The sequence below is a fragment of the Carassius carassius genome, chromosome 24, assembly GCF_963082965.1.
Source record: "Carassius carassius chromosome 24, fCarCar2.1, whole genome shotgun sequence".
Lineage (NCBI taxonomy): Eukaryota > Metazoa > Chordata > Actinopteri > Cypriniformes > Cyprinidae > Carassius > Carassius carassius.
Window position 1 is genome coordinate 10,552,950 of NC_081778.1, and position 17,297 is coordinate 10,570,246.

General features: G+C 37.1%; 1 protein-coding gene across 1 annotated transcript in view; it reads left to right on the plus strand.

Moving 5' to 3' along the window:
* Window positions 1-17,297, plus strand: part of LOC132102784 (serine/threonine-protein kinase ULK4-like) — a 261,675-nt gene that overhangs the window by 237,864 nt on the left and 6,514 nt on the right. Inside the window, exon 35 of the mRNA XM_059507432.1 lies at window positions 518-703. Within this exon, the coding sequence (XP_059363415.1) occupies window positions 518-703 (186 nt within the window). The remainder of the gene's footprint in view (window positions 1-517; window positions 704-17,297) is intronic.

The following is a 17,297-nucleotide window of genomic DNA, read 5'->3' on the forward strand; positions in this document are numbered from 1 at the left end:
CTGGCAAATGCTCAAAAACGTTAGAAAAATCCATATGTTTCCCTTAAAGCCTCTTAAAGTATGATTTTGACAAAATAACACCTTCTCTTAAGTGAAACATATGGCACCTAATGAGAAGTTCTGAAATAAATGTATAAGATTGAATCTCTAGACCACTGCTATTGACCATACATAGACAAACATATTTGTAGTGCTGAGTCTAGAAGGATGTAGTTTCATATGTCCCAAAAGCAATAGAAGAGCAATATAAAAGTCCTAGAAATATCTGCATGAAGGGAGAGCTTGGCTGCAGCTCAGCTGTTTAATAATTCATCCTGTTCAGTCACCCTGACTGTTATATAGATGCAGGAATATTGACAATTTTACTAAGATTAACAAAGGTTTTCTTATTAAATCTGCTGTGGATAATTATTTGTTTTGTATACTTTGTATGAAATATAGTTTTAAACATACATTGTGTGTTTCATTTTAGATGTTCCTAGGTAAATATTCAGATCTCTGTGTTTTTCTCCGGCAGCTGGCGTGTAATGACAGTGAGGTGTATGAGGAGGCCAGTCACTGTGTGTCTCTGCTGGCTCAGCTGTATGGAGGAGAGGGTGCGGACTGCCTGCAGCCGGAGGAACTGCTCAGCCTGGCACACGCACTGCAGACACACACTGAGCCCAGACAGCAGAAACTGCTGCTCCGCGTGCTGAAACGCTTGGTAAGTGCACGCAAAGGTTGATCTGAGACCAGCACATAACTGGAATGTATATTATGAATGCGGTGTGAACAATTCATAATATGTTGCAGTAAAAGCAGACTACATTCATAAGGGTCTTATCTAGCTAAATGATCTGCCTTTTTTATTATTCTGGAAGTGAATGTATCCTTTAAGCACACTTTTAGGTAGCCATATGTTTACACTAAACAGATGAAAAAGGAAAAGAGAATTCAAAATGAAAGTTAAAATTAAGTTCCCTATTAATTGTATTATTTTCTTATGTATTAATATTATTATTTATTAATAAATGTTTTTTTATATAATATTATGATTTATTAATGTACCATTTCAGATCAGAGAGTCATAGGTATTATATTAAAGAGTAATTGGGCATCAGATATGAAGAAAAAACATGTTTGAGCGGAACTTTCTGTTTCTGACAGGGATTGTTTTATTATAATTTTATTTATTTATTTTCAATTCTGGTGCTGCCAGAGTCAATGTGTCAGCTCAACATGTGATGTGCTTGCTTTAATATTGGATAGTCTGTGTGGTAGGAGGGCATGAACTGTGTTTCCTGTACAATGTGGCCTTCTGGGTCATTGAGGGGTTGGTTACAGCCATGCAGAGTGATATGAGGAGCCCCTGTCCCTCATGACTGCTGATTTCCTCTCTTTTCATTTGTATATGTGATATTAGATATCCAATCCAATCATTACTTAATAACAAAAACAGGCTGTTTATTTTCGTTCTCAGCCTGGTCTGATCCTCTTTTCTGATTTGTTGATTAGGGGGACTGTCCAACATCAGCAAGGACAAAATATAAATCATCAGTCTGGATGAAAATAACACAGGGTTTGAGACACTAGCACTGACTGTGTGAAATTCATTCAGTTCACTTATGATGGGTGAGACCATGAGAATGACTGATTTCTCAATCAGAATTGATCCCTGTCATTATCCATGTTTTCAACAATTTGTCTCTATTTACGAATCACATTCATTATTTAATTTTCAAGGCAGAGATATACAAAATCATGTCAAAATATTTCATTTGCACTGTAAAGTCGAAGTCAACAAGAAACCAAAATTAACACTATTTACTTTCTTTTTAAATGTTCCTGATTTTATCATGAATGATTTATCAGTGCACATTATTCCAAAGTAAACTTTCCACGTAAACTTTCATTTAAAAAATCTAATCATTTGCTTTCCATTTTGGCTTAATTTTCAGCCCAATTTTTTGTCATGTAGTTACCAATCAATTCCCAATGGATAAAATAAAGCCCTTTAACCCAGAAACAGAAAAAATATATATTATTTCATATCCAGCATATTTAAACTCATTTTTATCATGACCATGCATAAGTATTTAGTGTTTGGTCAGTGTGCAAGATCCTGGAAAGGCTCTTCTTTCATATTGCAGGATATTCTGTGGATAAGTGTGGATGGTGTTTGTGGTTTGGTTTGGAAAATACGTTGTCATAAAATTTGTGGATTTGATATTGTGTGCAAATATATGGGTATCCTCTGCATATTGGGTATATGCGTGTGTTTATATGTGCCCCTGTGGTTCTGTCATCGGTGTTCTGATGACTTAATCTGTGCTCAAACACTGCAGATATTTGGATAGGAGCTATTAGCTTTGGCAGACTCTAGAGAGAAGAGTGACCTCATCCAAACAAATCCCTCACACACTGCCCAGCCACAAACTCAAACTGACACTTCGGTCACACCCGAGCATACATATGAAAAATAAACATTGAATCCTTTGAGCTTCTCTGGGTAAAATTATTCAAAATTATTCTGGGTAAAATTATTCTGTAATTTCATACAGATTATTTGATTTATTTTTTTGTTTTTTAATTTCATTTTATTTGTTTATTTTTTGCTGAAATGACACCCCCATCCAGTAAAGGAAAAGTTAATTATGGCAACCAGGGTCCAACCATCATGGAATACCTGGAAATAAAGAATGACTTCAAATCCACATAACATTATTATAATATTAAATAAAGCTGCAAGCAGCAATTATCCACAAAATGAGGAGCTAAGCAAGCATGGCAAAGAGAATCAGACCAACTGCAAAAATGAAGAATTAAATACATTTGTTCATACCTTTAGGCAAAATGGTAGAAAACCCATAAATACAATCACTTTTAATGTGATGTAATTGCTTATTGATTATTGACCAATAGGGTGGGAGTCGTGGCATAGTGGTTAGAGAGTTTGACTCCTAACCCTAGGGTTGTGGGTTCGAATCTCGGGCCGGCAATACCACGACTTAGGTGCCCTTGAGCAAGGCATCGGACCCCCAACTGCTCCCTGAGCACCGCAGCATAAATGCTTGCCCACTGCTCCGGGTGTGTGTTCACAGTGTGTTCGCTCACTGCTCTGTGTGTGTGCAGAGCACGAATTCTGAGTACGGGTCACCATACTTGGCTGAATGTCACGTCACTTTCACTTTCAATGTAGCAAAAAAAATTATATCTTCCATATATATTGACCAATAGGTGGCGCACTGCTAAAACTTCTCACATTCCCTCAGGTCATTGCCATCATAACATGCACAAAATTAGGTCTGAATAAGCTAAAGCATTGTGAAGATGTAGCCTTACGTTAATTCTGGCGTGCTCTTCGTCTAACTCATTCACAAGTTCATTGAAAACAGTTTGACTGATCAACTTGAATTGCATAACCTTTTGTCACCATGGTCTGAAGATCATTCTATTTAACGTTCACGAAAAACTAATGCAGGTCAGGAATCTCACACCTTGCTCCTGGAGAGCTAGTGTCCTGCAGAGTTCAGCTCCAACTCCAGTCAAACACACCTGATGCAGTTCATTAAGGTGTTTGTGGTTACATGGCCAACAAGGTCTGCAGGACTGTAGCTCTCCAGCAGCAGAGTTGGAGACCCCTGCAATAGGTATACCTTGAGTGAACCCTTAATAATAATTGAATTAAACAAATTTAATCAAAAGCATTAACAAGCTACTTTGACAGATCTAATAAAATCCATATTCAGTGATCACAAACAAATAGAAAATCAAATGGTCGAAAATTTTGGAACCCTAACATTATAAAGTTTGTAAAACAGTGCAGTGGAGTGTCGCCACACTTGCAAATGTGTTTGTCTGTCATGTTGGTATCATCCTTCATTGATTTGCATGAGTTTTTCCCCCTCCTGATAAAAGCTTGAACTGTTTCTCAGAATGCAAACAAACCTCAAGCTGCTCTTATCTTCAGTTATGAAATACGGTCTAGACAGAGAGAGAGGTGAATCTTCATGGTATGTTTATGTTGGTGATTGGGGCGTTTAAAGGAGTATCACGTGGATGATTATGTGCATGAATAAAGCACTGCACATGGGTGTGACTGCATTACAGATAATGAGCTCAGATGGGAAAGGCTGGACCTCGCGTTGATTTCATACAGATTTCTTTATCAGAGAATATTTGTTAAGATTTACTTCATTTATAAGTAGACACATCAAGCTTTCCATAATGTATTTCTCATGTCTGTGTGTCAAGAATTCACTGAGAGTGCACCCTGTTTATTTTCTTTATTTTACAAAAGCATAATGTTTTGCTGATATTGTGAGTGTACACAAATAAATGTAGAAAATAATTGTGAATACATAATAATTATCTAGGGTGACTGAATATTTCTGGCAGAATACCTGTTTTATATTTTAATATATTTTGTAATGTAGTTTATGCTGGTGATGTCAAAACTGAACTTTTAGCAACCATTACTCTAGTTTTCAGTTTCATATGATCCTTCAGAAGTCATTCTAATATGCTAAGTACTCAAAAAACATTTCAACACTAAGCATTTATTAATTTTCCTTTTCCTATCTTTTCCTTTCAACAAAAATAGACTAGGACAAGGGATGTCAAGCTCCAAAATAGACAAAAAGCTTCTGAAAGCATACCATAGTTTTACATCAGGAGAAGACTAAGATATAAGTCATTATTTGCTGAAAGACTCCCCCTGTGCCACAATTCCTTAAATCTCATTCACGCTTGTGTACACTTAAATGCCAGGTGTGACAGGAATGATAATGTGACAGAGACGGAGACGTCAACCTACTAGGGGTGTGAATCGCACAGGTTTCACGATTCATTTCGATTACGATTATCATGTCAACAATTTATTTTGTGCAGTTTAATTAAATTATATAAGCAGGCTACTTTTTAAAATAATTATGTTCTGAAAGCATAACTGACTGTGTACATCAATTTTGTATCATAAAGTAGATGCAAGTGCATTTAACCGCAGCCGCGATCTTCAGGACAAAAAACTCAATACGCACATGAAAGTCTGTCAGTACGTGAGTTTTGTGAATCTAATACGTACTGCATTCCAAATGGCAGAAAGGGAAAGCATATCTAAAGTTATAGACTCAAATAACTGCGAATGGATGCTTTGTCAAGCAATGCGCTTGTGTCTCACAGTGCATATTCTGTGCAGTGAAGCTTGCCACATTTGTCTCTAGCACACACACCCGGGCAATACGCAGGAAAAAGCCAAGCTCCGATTTAAAAATAGAGAGTGCATTTTTAATACTCGCGTCATAGGCTATAGTCGATTATGGTCTATTACTGCACCTTGTGCATAGCTATGGCATATGATACAGCGCTGCCCACATGGTTATTGCTCCTATAAAAGCTAATTTTTATCAGTTCTTTTGTCTTTGGATCGTTATATTTCTCACATATTTCTGCTCGTTTTAAATCAGACACAGATAAAGTAGCACAGTAAAGATTACATTCACAGGAATGCATTAGTGAGAGCGATTGCATGTGTGTCAAATAATTCTACCTGGAAGCGTCTCTCTACTAGTGAAGCTGTGGGATTTAGTTATAAAGAAATAAATTATAGAACTTTTCAGTTTCTAAGCTATTTTATTGAGAAATCACAGAATAGCATTGACAGTACTTTACTGCGCTGAATGATTCTGTGCACGAGCGATCTGCACGTGATATATACGAGCTACTGTCTATAGCCTATGTGTGTGCGTTACAGTGTAGCAGCACATTAGATTAGAACAGCAATTAACTTACCTGTACAATAAGCTGCTTAGAATGTGCGTTTTCTCATTCAATTTATTTGTTATTTTAACTGTTTGGAAATGTAGCGTAAATGTGGAAGCCCTTTAAAGATTTATTCTGTTGCGCCCTCTATAGAACCGGCGACTAGTCGACGTCAAGCTTAAAGCGTCGTGGCAGACCATTGAAGTAGAATAGTCGACTAATTGATTAGTCGGTGCAACCCCTAATAGACAGTGAACCATTTTACTGTTTCTCTCTCTTTACTGTTTCTTTCTACTGGTCTTTAGTTATATTCAAATTTTCTGAGATACTGAATTTGGGATTTTCCTTAGTTGTCAGTTATAAACATCAAAATTAAAAGAAATAAACATTTGAAATATATCAGTCTGTGTGTAATGAATGAGTATAATATACAAGTTTCACTTTTTGAATGGAATTAGTGAAATAAATCAACTTTTTGATGATATTCTAATTATATGACCAGCACCTATATATATGTTTAACAAAGCATGAGATTGATGGTTATTCTGTATTGGTCATAGAATACTCTCAGAAAAGATGCTGGCTATTTCATCATTCTCGCTTTTAACAGAACACAGTGCCATGAATGTGCATCTTGGTCATTTTGACTGCTTGAGTACTCAACTAATTAATGAATTGCCAATTTTGTGGACCTTGAGACGAAGGTTGATTGTGCAAATTCCATTAAATTTTGTAAATGCTGGACTGTGTACAAATATGTTAGATGGACATTTTTGACTGTCCCATTACATCTTCATTACATCTTCATTACATTACATCTTCGTTTATTCAGAGGACCCTGATTTTGCTGGAAATTATTCTGTAATTGATTGTGTTAGACCAGAAATCTAAAGTACACTTGCAAAACACAAATATACTTAATATTTTCAGGGGAAAATTACCCCATCCAAATTAGGCCTTTGCAATGATACTTGTCTGTCTCAAGTCCATACGTGACTGAACGTTTCGTTACAGAGTTTCCAAAGACACTTATGAGACATGCATCACTTGTGTGTGTGTGTGTGCGTGCGTGCGCGCGTGTGTGGGTGTGTGCTGGTATGCACTTAAGCATGTCTGTTGTTTGTGTGTTTTAAATCATCCTCTTTGATTCATGACTTGGTGTCCTTGTCCTAATTACACACAGGCTCTGTAACCAAAGTGCTAATGGAATGAAATGACCTGGTCACATTACTGCCCTCATCTGCTGTCAGCCTTTCAAGACTACTGGAGATAAATCACCCATCGGCTGTTTCTTACACACACATGTATTCGCTCTCCTGGTATCCCTCTGATGCGTTGCTGTATGTGTGGTATTTTATTGTCATGTCTGATTCTACCTAATGATTTAGTCTCTAGAGAATACTGCTCTGCTCTGATCCACATTGAGCATGAGTAATTAGCTTCCTTCTCAGAGGCAAATGACACTGTTTGTTCTTTCATAACCTCTCACTTTTTTATTTGCTGCTTTATTTGTGAATCTGTAGGAGTTTGAGTCTTTTCATTAAACTTTCCCTGACTTCCTTATAGCCAATTATTTACATTAACCACAAAGTCCTGATTATGGGTGAATGGTAAGGGAAGCATCATTATTACTATAGTGCTTGAGATGCAGGCATGAGTGTTATTTCAGTTGTTGAGAAGTGCTTTTTTTCCCTGTAACAATAAAATGGGTGAAAAATCCTATAGATTTGCACAGAAGTTGTTGTCTGACACAGATTTATGGCCCAAAAATATGTTGCCTTTTAAAAAGGATTCTCCCCTGAGCCGTGACCTAGTGGATAGGTTGCATGTTCCGTCATATTGGACCATGGTTCTCCTATGGTCAGCACACATTTGAATTTTCATCATTTGCAGAATCTGTTTTGTGTCCTTTCTGCTCTATCCTGTCCTTATAAAACTGCAAAAAGACCCCCCCCCCACCACCACCACCCCAATAAAAAAATAAAAAAAACTTGATTCTCATCATGATTCTCACTTCCTTGCTGTGACGAGACCTGGAACACAAGGACACAAGTGTGACTGCTGTTCTACATTCTCAATCAGTTCACTGAGTCGTCAGTGACAATGAAAGGGGCAAACTAGGAGACAGCAAGAGACAGAGAAGGGACAGAGGTAGTGAGACATTCCCTGAGATTCACATCACACAATGCTCTCAGGATAGCAGAATGTGGCAGTGTGCATCGAGTGTATGAATAATGCAGAGGAAGGAGCAGGACAGTGGTGCTAGCAGATGCTTGCTCACACACAAACACATGCACACACTTTTTGCACGGCAAGCTCCCACTCCTGGGACTCAGACTGTGCTCATTAGCTCTGCTGTGGCCACCCCTGCAGACTGGAGCCACTCACAGCGTGACAGTAGCAACAATGGCCTCATCGGTCAGCCCAGCTGTAGCATGAAAGAGTATTGACCCAGGTACGGTGCCTCGGGCCACCGGCCTGTGCTCACAAAAACACATTTGCACACTCTTCCATGGGCAAAACTTGTTATAGAAAGATTAACCGTTAGGGCTGGGTACTGCACTACTGGTCACAGACGAAGGTGTGAGCTGAATTGTCAATGAGGTTGTGAACAGAAAGGAGGAGTGACTGTTATTGACTGAATTGTCCTGTGCAGTTATTGGTGATCATATTTCCTGCAATGATTCTTATGTTACTTATGAGGCTGTTATGCCCTTCATATTTATTTTAAAACTGCCTTACCCCACAGGCAGATCTTTCAAGTTTTCCTAAAGGTAAAGGGGGTCTAAGTTGCATCACCTTACCACCGGGGTGCCTCAGGGTTCAGTATTGGGCCCCCTCCTTTTCTTAAAATACACAGCTTTACTTGACAATAATCATACAATCACTCAGTTTCTCCTATTACTTTTGTCCATGCTTTACAATATTAGTACAATCACACCTGTCTGAATATTTTTTTAAGCTTGTTTGACATCTCACAAATGGAATCCTGCAATGACAGGTGAGCGGGCTTTCTTGATCAGAAACAATGGTTAGATGATCAGATAATCTCAAAAGATCATGTCAGCATGTCAAGTTTTCAATTATTCAAAGAAGTTTCCATTTTAAACACAACTTTCTATCCACATCAAGCTACCTATATCAAATTCAAGACTGGTGTTTATGAATGAACTTTGTACTATTCTACAGTATGTGATAAAAGTGCCTATTAAATCAATGTAATGTCCATTTAAAACTCATGCAACTGTTACGGAGAAGCCCCAGATTTTCTCCAGGATAATATTAATATGTTAATGTGTTACCAGTGATGACAACAATTGTATTATTGTTCCTCGCTGACCTTGTCCTAGCTTGGCTATGTAGGGAACAACATTGTCAATGTCATGTTCCATTTCCACCACCACAACCACAGCAAAGCCAAGAAAACTGTATTCTTTCTCTATCTCTCCCCCTTCTCTCTCCATTTTTATCTGCCCTCTATTCCATCTGTACTATCTTCTCTCCATGGTGTCTGCAGCAAAAACAATGCTCTATAGATTTCTGTTATCAGCATAGATCTGCATTATCTCACACAATTATCAGCTCCAGAAACAGCACACATTGGTACTTGAGTGCTGGCACACTGCATGCTGCACAGTTGCATAAAAAGTTTTTAATGCCTGAGGTTTCACTCAGTGTTAGCTCAGGTATGTCTTTTTGTGGAGTTTGAGGTAATCTTATGGTTCTTTTCCACTGCATGGTATGACTTGGCATGGCTCAGTACAGTACGACACGGCTCGGCTCAGAAAGGTTTGCATTTCCACTGCAATTTAGTATTGCTTAAGAGTGGGTGGTATTATTCACGTTGTTATAGTTGCGCCATCAAGCTCTCGCTGGATCCGCTACTCTGCTATCAACGAGAGGAACATCTGTACAAGCAGTTTGGAGAATTGATGGACCATGAAACCTAACATGTAGTGTCACCTAGCCAAGTTCCAGATAGACAGGAAAAGACAGACTGACTGATATGTAATGGCACCAACCACAGGGGGTTTTGTTCTTAAATGTTGTTTAGGAATGGGTTTATCTAAGTGAATGCAACAATGGGCTAGCAATATCAGAGAAAACACTAGGAAGTTGCAAAAATATATATATTAGTCTAAAATATCTGTCTCGCCAAAAGTAAAAAGTACATATTTTCACAGATATAACTTGACCACCATATGCATATGCATGTTCATCCTAATACTAGTCATCTCAAACAAAAGCCTGTCTGATGCCAGTGACCTAATTCCACCAATTTTTTCGTAAATCCAAATCCAAATGCTCATAATATCAACCTGGTACCTTGTAAACACAAAAAGTGCATTAGACGGCCATTGAAAGTAACATGGGTGGTGTGTAGATGTGCCATCTGAGGCTGAGATTACCTGTTAAATTGGTAAATGAGGCTAATCTACTGTGCTAAAACTCTACAATCTGTCTTCTCTACAAAATTTTATTTTTGAATTTGTCAAATTGAATTTGGATTGACCTAGATTCAGATCCTTCTTATTTTGAAGGCTCTCACACACTAGTTCCATTAACAGTTGCAAGACTCCAAATGAATGGCACATTCTACACACATCCTTTCAATCATCACTCTTTCCTTACGCTTCCCACACCATACAGCAAGACAGGTCGATGCTCTGCTGTCCTCAGAACATCCAGTAGGATGAAAGAGTGATGAATCGAAGCCAGTTTGACGTAAACCAATGTGAGCATGGATTATTCAATCAGACAAGCTTGTGAGTTTGGTTGTTTTATGAATCCGCCTGCTTTCACCACCTATGCAAAAAGCTTTATATTTATGCAAATGATGCAAATTAATTTACATTGTTTTTCTTTTTTGTGGAGTGACAGAGAGCACTTATTCACACGCGAGTGGGCAAGTGACAAAGGTTTTCAATTAAAGCAAGAAATATCAAGCTCACTCATCCATCTCTCACCCCGACAATCAACAAAGGCCTTCTAATTAGTATTCATTATTTTCAGTGTTGTAAAATCTATGCATGCTCATTTTTATCAAGCCATCAAAGACCTCACTAATTGCCTCTATAATATTAGAAATAGATCCAGCACACTATGAAGGGGTTTTCAAAGAACAGTACAAAGGCTAAAGAGGAAGAGGGCTCAATTTTACCTCCAGGCCACACAAAACATTGGTTCAGAATGGGAACAGTATGTTCTGAGTGAACAGAGTGCAGTGCATGTTTTTTTTATGAGTCAGCAGAGACCATGGCTCATCAGCCTATTACGTAGATGGGTAATGTTAAAACAAGCTAATGAACAAAAGTTAGGGCCAATAGATTGCAATAGGTTCAAAGCTTAATCAAAATTAGAGCTTTGTGGCTTAATTTAATTTAAAAATCATTGCAAGTAAGCAAGCAAAAACAGTTTCATTTGGAAGATGTTAGCACAATAAGTTCTTCAACTGAGGTCCGTTATAAAGCTTCTTACTTATATTTCTGCCCCTTTTTTCTTAGGCTTCTCTAAGGATCTTGAAACAGCAGGTTAAATGTCATGAAGCCAACAGAAACCAACTACAGTCAGAGATACAGACCTCAGTGCTTCAGTATTTACTGTTCTTTTACAACCAGTTGGAATTAAAACACTAAGGGTGTATTCACACCTGTCTTGTTTGGTTCAATTGAAACAAACTCTGGTTCGTTTCCCTCAATGGTGCAGATCTTTTTGGCAGGTGTGAATACAGCAGTCGCACTCTGATATGCACCAAACAACCAAACCGAGACCCAGCTGAAGAGGGGGTCTTGGTTCAGTTCCAAACAAACTCTGGTACGGTTTGTTTAAGGTGTCAATATGATCAGACCTCGATCCGACCCAATTGCAGAATGCACTGCACCTTTTGAGTTATCAGGCAAACCATAGTTGGAGTTGGCTTATGGATAAGTGTTATGTTCGCTACATATGCTAACCATTGAAAAATTAGTCGTGGTTCTACCTGGATAGAGACACGCTGCCTCATTGACATTTGGGCAGATTCCTATATATCAAAGCTTCTAAAGACATATAAAAAGGGCGATGGGGTTGGTGTTTATGGGCGATTGCGCAGTTAGCTGACACTTGAGAAAACCTGCAATCGCTTTCCTATACGCTATTTTATTAAGTTTCATTTTTCCTTTCTTTATACCCAATCCATCTTTTTGCGCTGTGCCATTGTTAGTATGCCATGTTAGGCGCACATAAGAGCATGATCTCTCCGCTGGAACCATCTTGGAGCACTTCTTCATCTTTGCAAAATCCTTGTTAAAACATTGTATACATAGATGACATTGTCTCATCTGATGTTCATAAGTATCTTTATATTGTGTTTGTAACTGATTACAGAAAATAAGCAAAATAATAACAATTGCACTATGAAAAATATCCATGATTAGCCTGTTTTCGAACTTCCTGCTTTTTGAGAATTTCTGTCCAATGAATGGATGACCTTAGCACATGTTTGGTTTTGTATACAAATTCTGGTTCACTTGCAAAAAGGGCAGTGTGAATGCAAACCGCACCACACAAAAAAAAAAAATCAACATTGTATTTGGTCCGAACCAAAGCAAGTGAACTAGCAGAATTTCCTGGTGTGAATACTGTTTTTGCCAATTATATTTCAAATAATTTATTTTATTCTGGACAGCTAATACTTCTCTAAGTGATCATATTTGGCCTTAGAGCAGGAACAGATTGAGAATATTATAGGGACTGCACTCTTTTGACATGGGCCAGTAAGCAACCACTTATCCATTCCCTAGCAACAACAGAATTCCTTAGAAACAACATAGCAATGTCATGGCATCATTTTCTACAAGTGTAGAGCATTCTTCAAAAGGTTTATTTATTTATTTTTTTCATAAATTGCAAATTTATTATAATAATAAATTGTCTCTCTATGATGCTATTTATTTTTCTCATCTGCTGGGTTTTTATACCTGAAAAGAATTGAAGTCAGATTAGAGAAAATAAACTTTATGTAACTGAAGGTAGCCTTGGAGTCATTATGATTTCTTCTATACAGTTCTATACTCTGTGGTCCACACAATAATTTCTGATGCCAAAAAGAGAGAGAGGCTATGAAAAGCAAAGGTTTAGAAAAACAAGGTTTTTGTACTCTTTGTTCTGAACCACTCCATGTTTAGCTGAAGTCAGAACAAAAACACTGTAGCAACTGCATCTCTCTTATAGCATGTCTTCTTTGGAATTTACTTTAACACTTGTTCCCAACTCATGTCCCGCTAGATAAATAGATGTAAATGTAATGGCAAATACACAAAAAGTGACGAAAAGTACCATGATATGGACATTGTACTGTGGTAAACCCTTGTTTTGTTGGCAGACATGGCGATACCATTCTTGCAGGCATGGTTTTTCTTTGAAGTACCTTGTAAATAACATAGTGCATTAATATGGTAATCATTCAGTATCTTAGTGTATATCGAAGTACGCAGTGTAGTAGCTTCACCACGGCACTAACACAGTACTTTTTTTAAGGAAATAATAAACTTACACATTAGAAAACCAGCATGCTTTTTTTAAGCTTAGAAAACTGCTTCAAACTACATTTGCTTCCTGTCTCACAGCACAGCCATACATTCAGAATGCTCTTTTAGCAGAGGATACCCATTCTGCTTACCCACGCATTATTCAAAATTGCCTCAAACTGTTTATATTCTAATAGTCACTGATATTTTTGTCAGGTCTGATGAGAGGTGTTGTCTGAAGACAATGTGCACAAGTGAATTAAAGCTCATCTCTTCATCTTACATGATTATTCAGCCAATGATGAAAGTGTGTGTGTGAGGTGGGGGCATATGTTTGTGAGTTGTGGATTGATTGGGTTCATCTCCACATCCTCTCATCTTGTCCTCTTAACAGAATGGCGGGTCATGCACTCGAGCGAGCAAGTGTAAGGAACATTGGAGTCTCACTTAAGACCCCATCTGAGAATCTGTTATACTAATATGCTAATAGGTATGTTAATTCACTTGGTAATTACAAGGACTTGAGTTTACTGTTCCATGTCAGCCTTTGAAGTGAGGAATCTAGGAAACTGCTTGCATATTAAATGTGCAACAGAGCTTGTTTAGGTTCGGAGGAGGGAGTTGAAGAGAAAACATTTTTTTGTGATGTTTTCTTATCAATGTTAAAAAATCTATCTCTGTCAGAAGGCTCATCCTAAATTCAGGGTTGGTAGCGACTAAATCATGTTAAATCGTGTGTTTCTCAATGACTGTATATGTCTGTTGGCTCAGGGTTTTTTTCTTCTTCTTCTTTTATAACCCTTTATGTGAGACACCCTCAAAATCATATATTTAAGAGATGAGAAATCAAATTCAGAAACTAAAATTCTTAAACTAGAACAAGGTGAAATACATGACATTGACTCAGGTGCTGTTGAGACGCTTAAATGTAAGTGAAAGGAGGCAGATTTGTAAGGTTTAAATGCTGAAATTTAATGCTTATGATTTTATAAAGTAGATTGAAGTAGAGTTTAGCTCTCACACATGCATATAACATTTGATTCACTTTCTCCGTCTCTCTGTCTCGATATGTTTTTCCGCTGTCCTTGTCTCGATTATTCATTCTTATTCTTTCACTCAATATATCTTGTCAGCTTTCATTGTTCATGTCACCCTTCATTGTTCAACCCTTTGCATCTGAGCTGCAAGATTCTGTGTCCAACTGAGGAACAGAGGCCAACATAACGTCTTGCATTGAGTCAGACTGCTCTGGGCATGTTGGGCTGTGAGTCTATCAGCTGCTGATAAATGATTTCAGCAGCTATATAAAGCAGCTACTTCTAGGTGGTTGCTCCAAAACATTCTTCTCATTTGGCTTCTCTCAAATTAATTTCTGGCAAGGGGAAGAAATTTTCTCAGAACAACGCTTTGTTTCCGGCTGGTCTATACTATGTTAAAAACAAAAAGTTAATTAAACAAAATAAAGGCTTGAAAATAATGGTATAAAGAAGGATTATTAAGAGTCAAGAAGAAAAGTCTTATTAATATTGTACCCGATTTATTTATTTGATTGAATTTTCTTTATTAAGCATCATATTTAATGCATCAAGGCTTTTATGGTTCACGTTGTATGATATAGGAGAATATGGAGCCTAAACAATTATTTATTTATTCAGAGACCCAAACTGGGCAAAATATGCATTTTGTTGTAGTTGCTGATATTTATATGGCAAGATGAAATTCTGATAGCTTGTAATGTAAATCAGTGAGATTTATATAACACTTTAGTCAAGTCACGCTTAGTATTGCAGTGCTTTATTCAATACAGATAAACAACTCTAAAAAAGGAGCTTCTTTCTTCGGACGAATCTTAAAGAAGATATTTTGGAGAATGTGGGTAAATAAACAGTTGCTGAAAAAAAATACAATGGAGGTCAATGGGGACCAGAAACTCTTACCCACATTCTTCGAAATATCATCTTTTGTGTTCAGCAGAAAAAATAAATCAAAGAATTTTAATTTTTAGGTGAAATATCCCTTAAAAGAGTCTAGCAACCCTACTAAGCAAGCCAGTGTTCATTTCAGTTTTATACAGTTCTCCAAAAGGCAGCAATGACATTTTGCAGCTTGTGTCAGTTCAGTGTTGATTCAGTTCGGGTCAATACCAGTGTTGATGTTGCAAGTTGTAAATCAGCTGTAAAGCAGCTCTACAAAAGACGGTAGTACCATCATCAAGCTTTATTCAGTTATTTATTTATTAAGTTTTGTTCTCATCTGATGGTGTCAGTCAGTGCGGTCATATTGATAAGAGCAGACTACTTACCTAAAATATATATAAATATAATTTGCCGCTATGTATCTCCCATTACATAATGCATTGTGATACAATGATGATTACTTGACGTGTGATTTGCCCAGTTGTTTTGAAATAAAAGGGAGCATTATTTGAACGTGCCAACACAATCTGTGGGCTTCTGGCTTAAATGTGGCTCAGCATGAAAGAGTGTGAGACAAACACACAATAAGTCAAACTTCTGAAGTGCCAGACGATCCCAGTCTGTTTAGGAACTTCGGTGTATAGTCTCGGTTTCAACTTTCTGTGCTTCTAGGTGAATCTGTATAGTGGCTTCCTTGCTGCTTTTGTGGCCTACATATAAAGTTTTCAAAACTTGCCAAAGGTGGATTAATTGATCTTTTTTCTCTCTCATACTTTTACTATTTGTTGTACCATTATCCCATTAGACAATATTAACCGCATTAAGTTTTAGATTAACTGCTTTAATATATGCTCTCATTTGGCACTTGGTTAATTAGACCAAAGTCGAGCTAATCTAGAAAAAATAGTTTGAAAGTTGCATTGAATTATGTAAATATCACAATACATAAGAAATCAGAGCAGTATTTGTCTTGCACAAATCAATTTGTATTTAAATTAGGATGACAGTCTCAGAAAATTGCCGGGGCTGTCCTTGTGAACGCAAACAGGTCCCGGGATCGATCCCAGGTTGGGGACCTAGTAACATCGCCGCGATCTGTCCCAGAACAAGCCCTGTGTGAACTAAAGCCAGAACCAATGCTGTAAAGGGTGTGTCGTAGTGATGACGCACGTTATCGTGCGACTCTTTTACCGGTTGTTTTAAAGGCAGATCAACGTTCGCGATGAAAGGATATGTGCAAACTGGAATGAAGCAGAGATCAGGGAGCTCTTCACTATCTGCACTGAAGCTGAGATCATTCGCCAGCTTAGTGGAACAGTACGTGTCACATTAAAATGTCACATCGTTATGTCACGTCTTTATGGGATGTGTGTAAACGCACACTCTGATTCCGGAAAATCACTGGCAGTGTGAATTAACCAAAATCAAATTATCCTGTAATAAATCTGTGCATTTTCCCGAATATCTATGTGAAAGGCGTTTCAGTTTAACACACAAATTTACACACATAATGAATAAAACACCCTGATTTATTTAACTGAACTGAAATATAGTTATAATTAGATAAAGTAAAGGCTTAGTTCACACAAAAATAATTCTGGAATCATGTACTCACTCTCATGTCATACCAAACCCATAAGAACACAAATTAAGACATTTTTAATAAAATGTATATATATAAAATATTATTACTATTATTTATTTTTTATTTATTTTTTTTTCAAAAAGTTCAGACATTGTGGTAATCATTTATATCAGTCGAGCATTTGATTCCAAGTCTTCCAAGATCACTTTATATTTGTGCTGTCAGTCAATTAAAAATAAATAATATAAAATAATTCTTTTAAAATCTGAAATCGCAATTAATCCCACCTAACATTAAATTTTTTAAATAGACATTTATATTGCAATAATTTTGCATTCTATCTTAAAATTAATTTAGAAACAACATACAGTATTTTTTTTATATTTGTTTAATGGGTTCTTCTTACTGAAGACGAGCATCACTGATACCAATACTACTGATGTCTCTAGGAAATTCTTCTAATCCTAATATTTAGCCATTGACTAGCCATTAAACACTACAGTATAACTGAGAGCTATCAATTTGAACATTTAATAGACTTTAAAAATA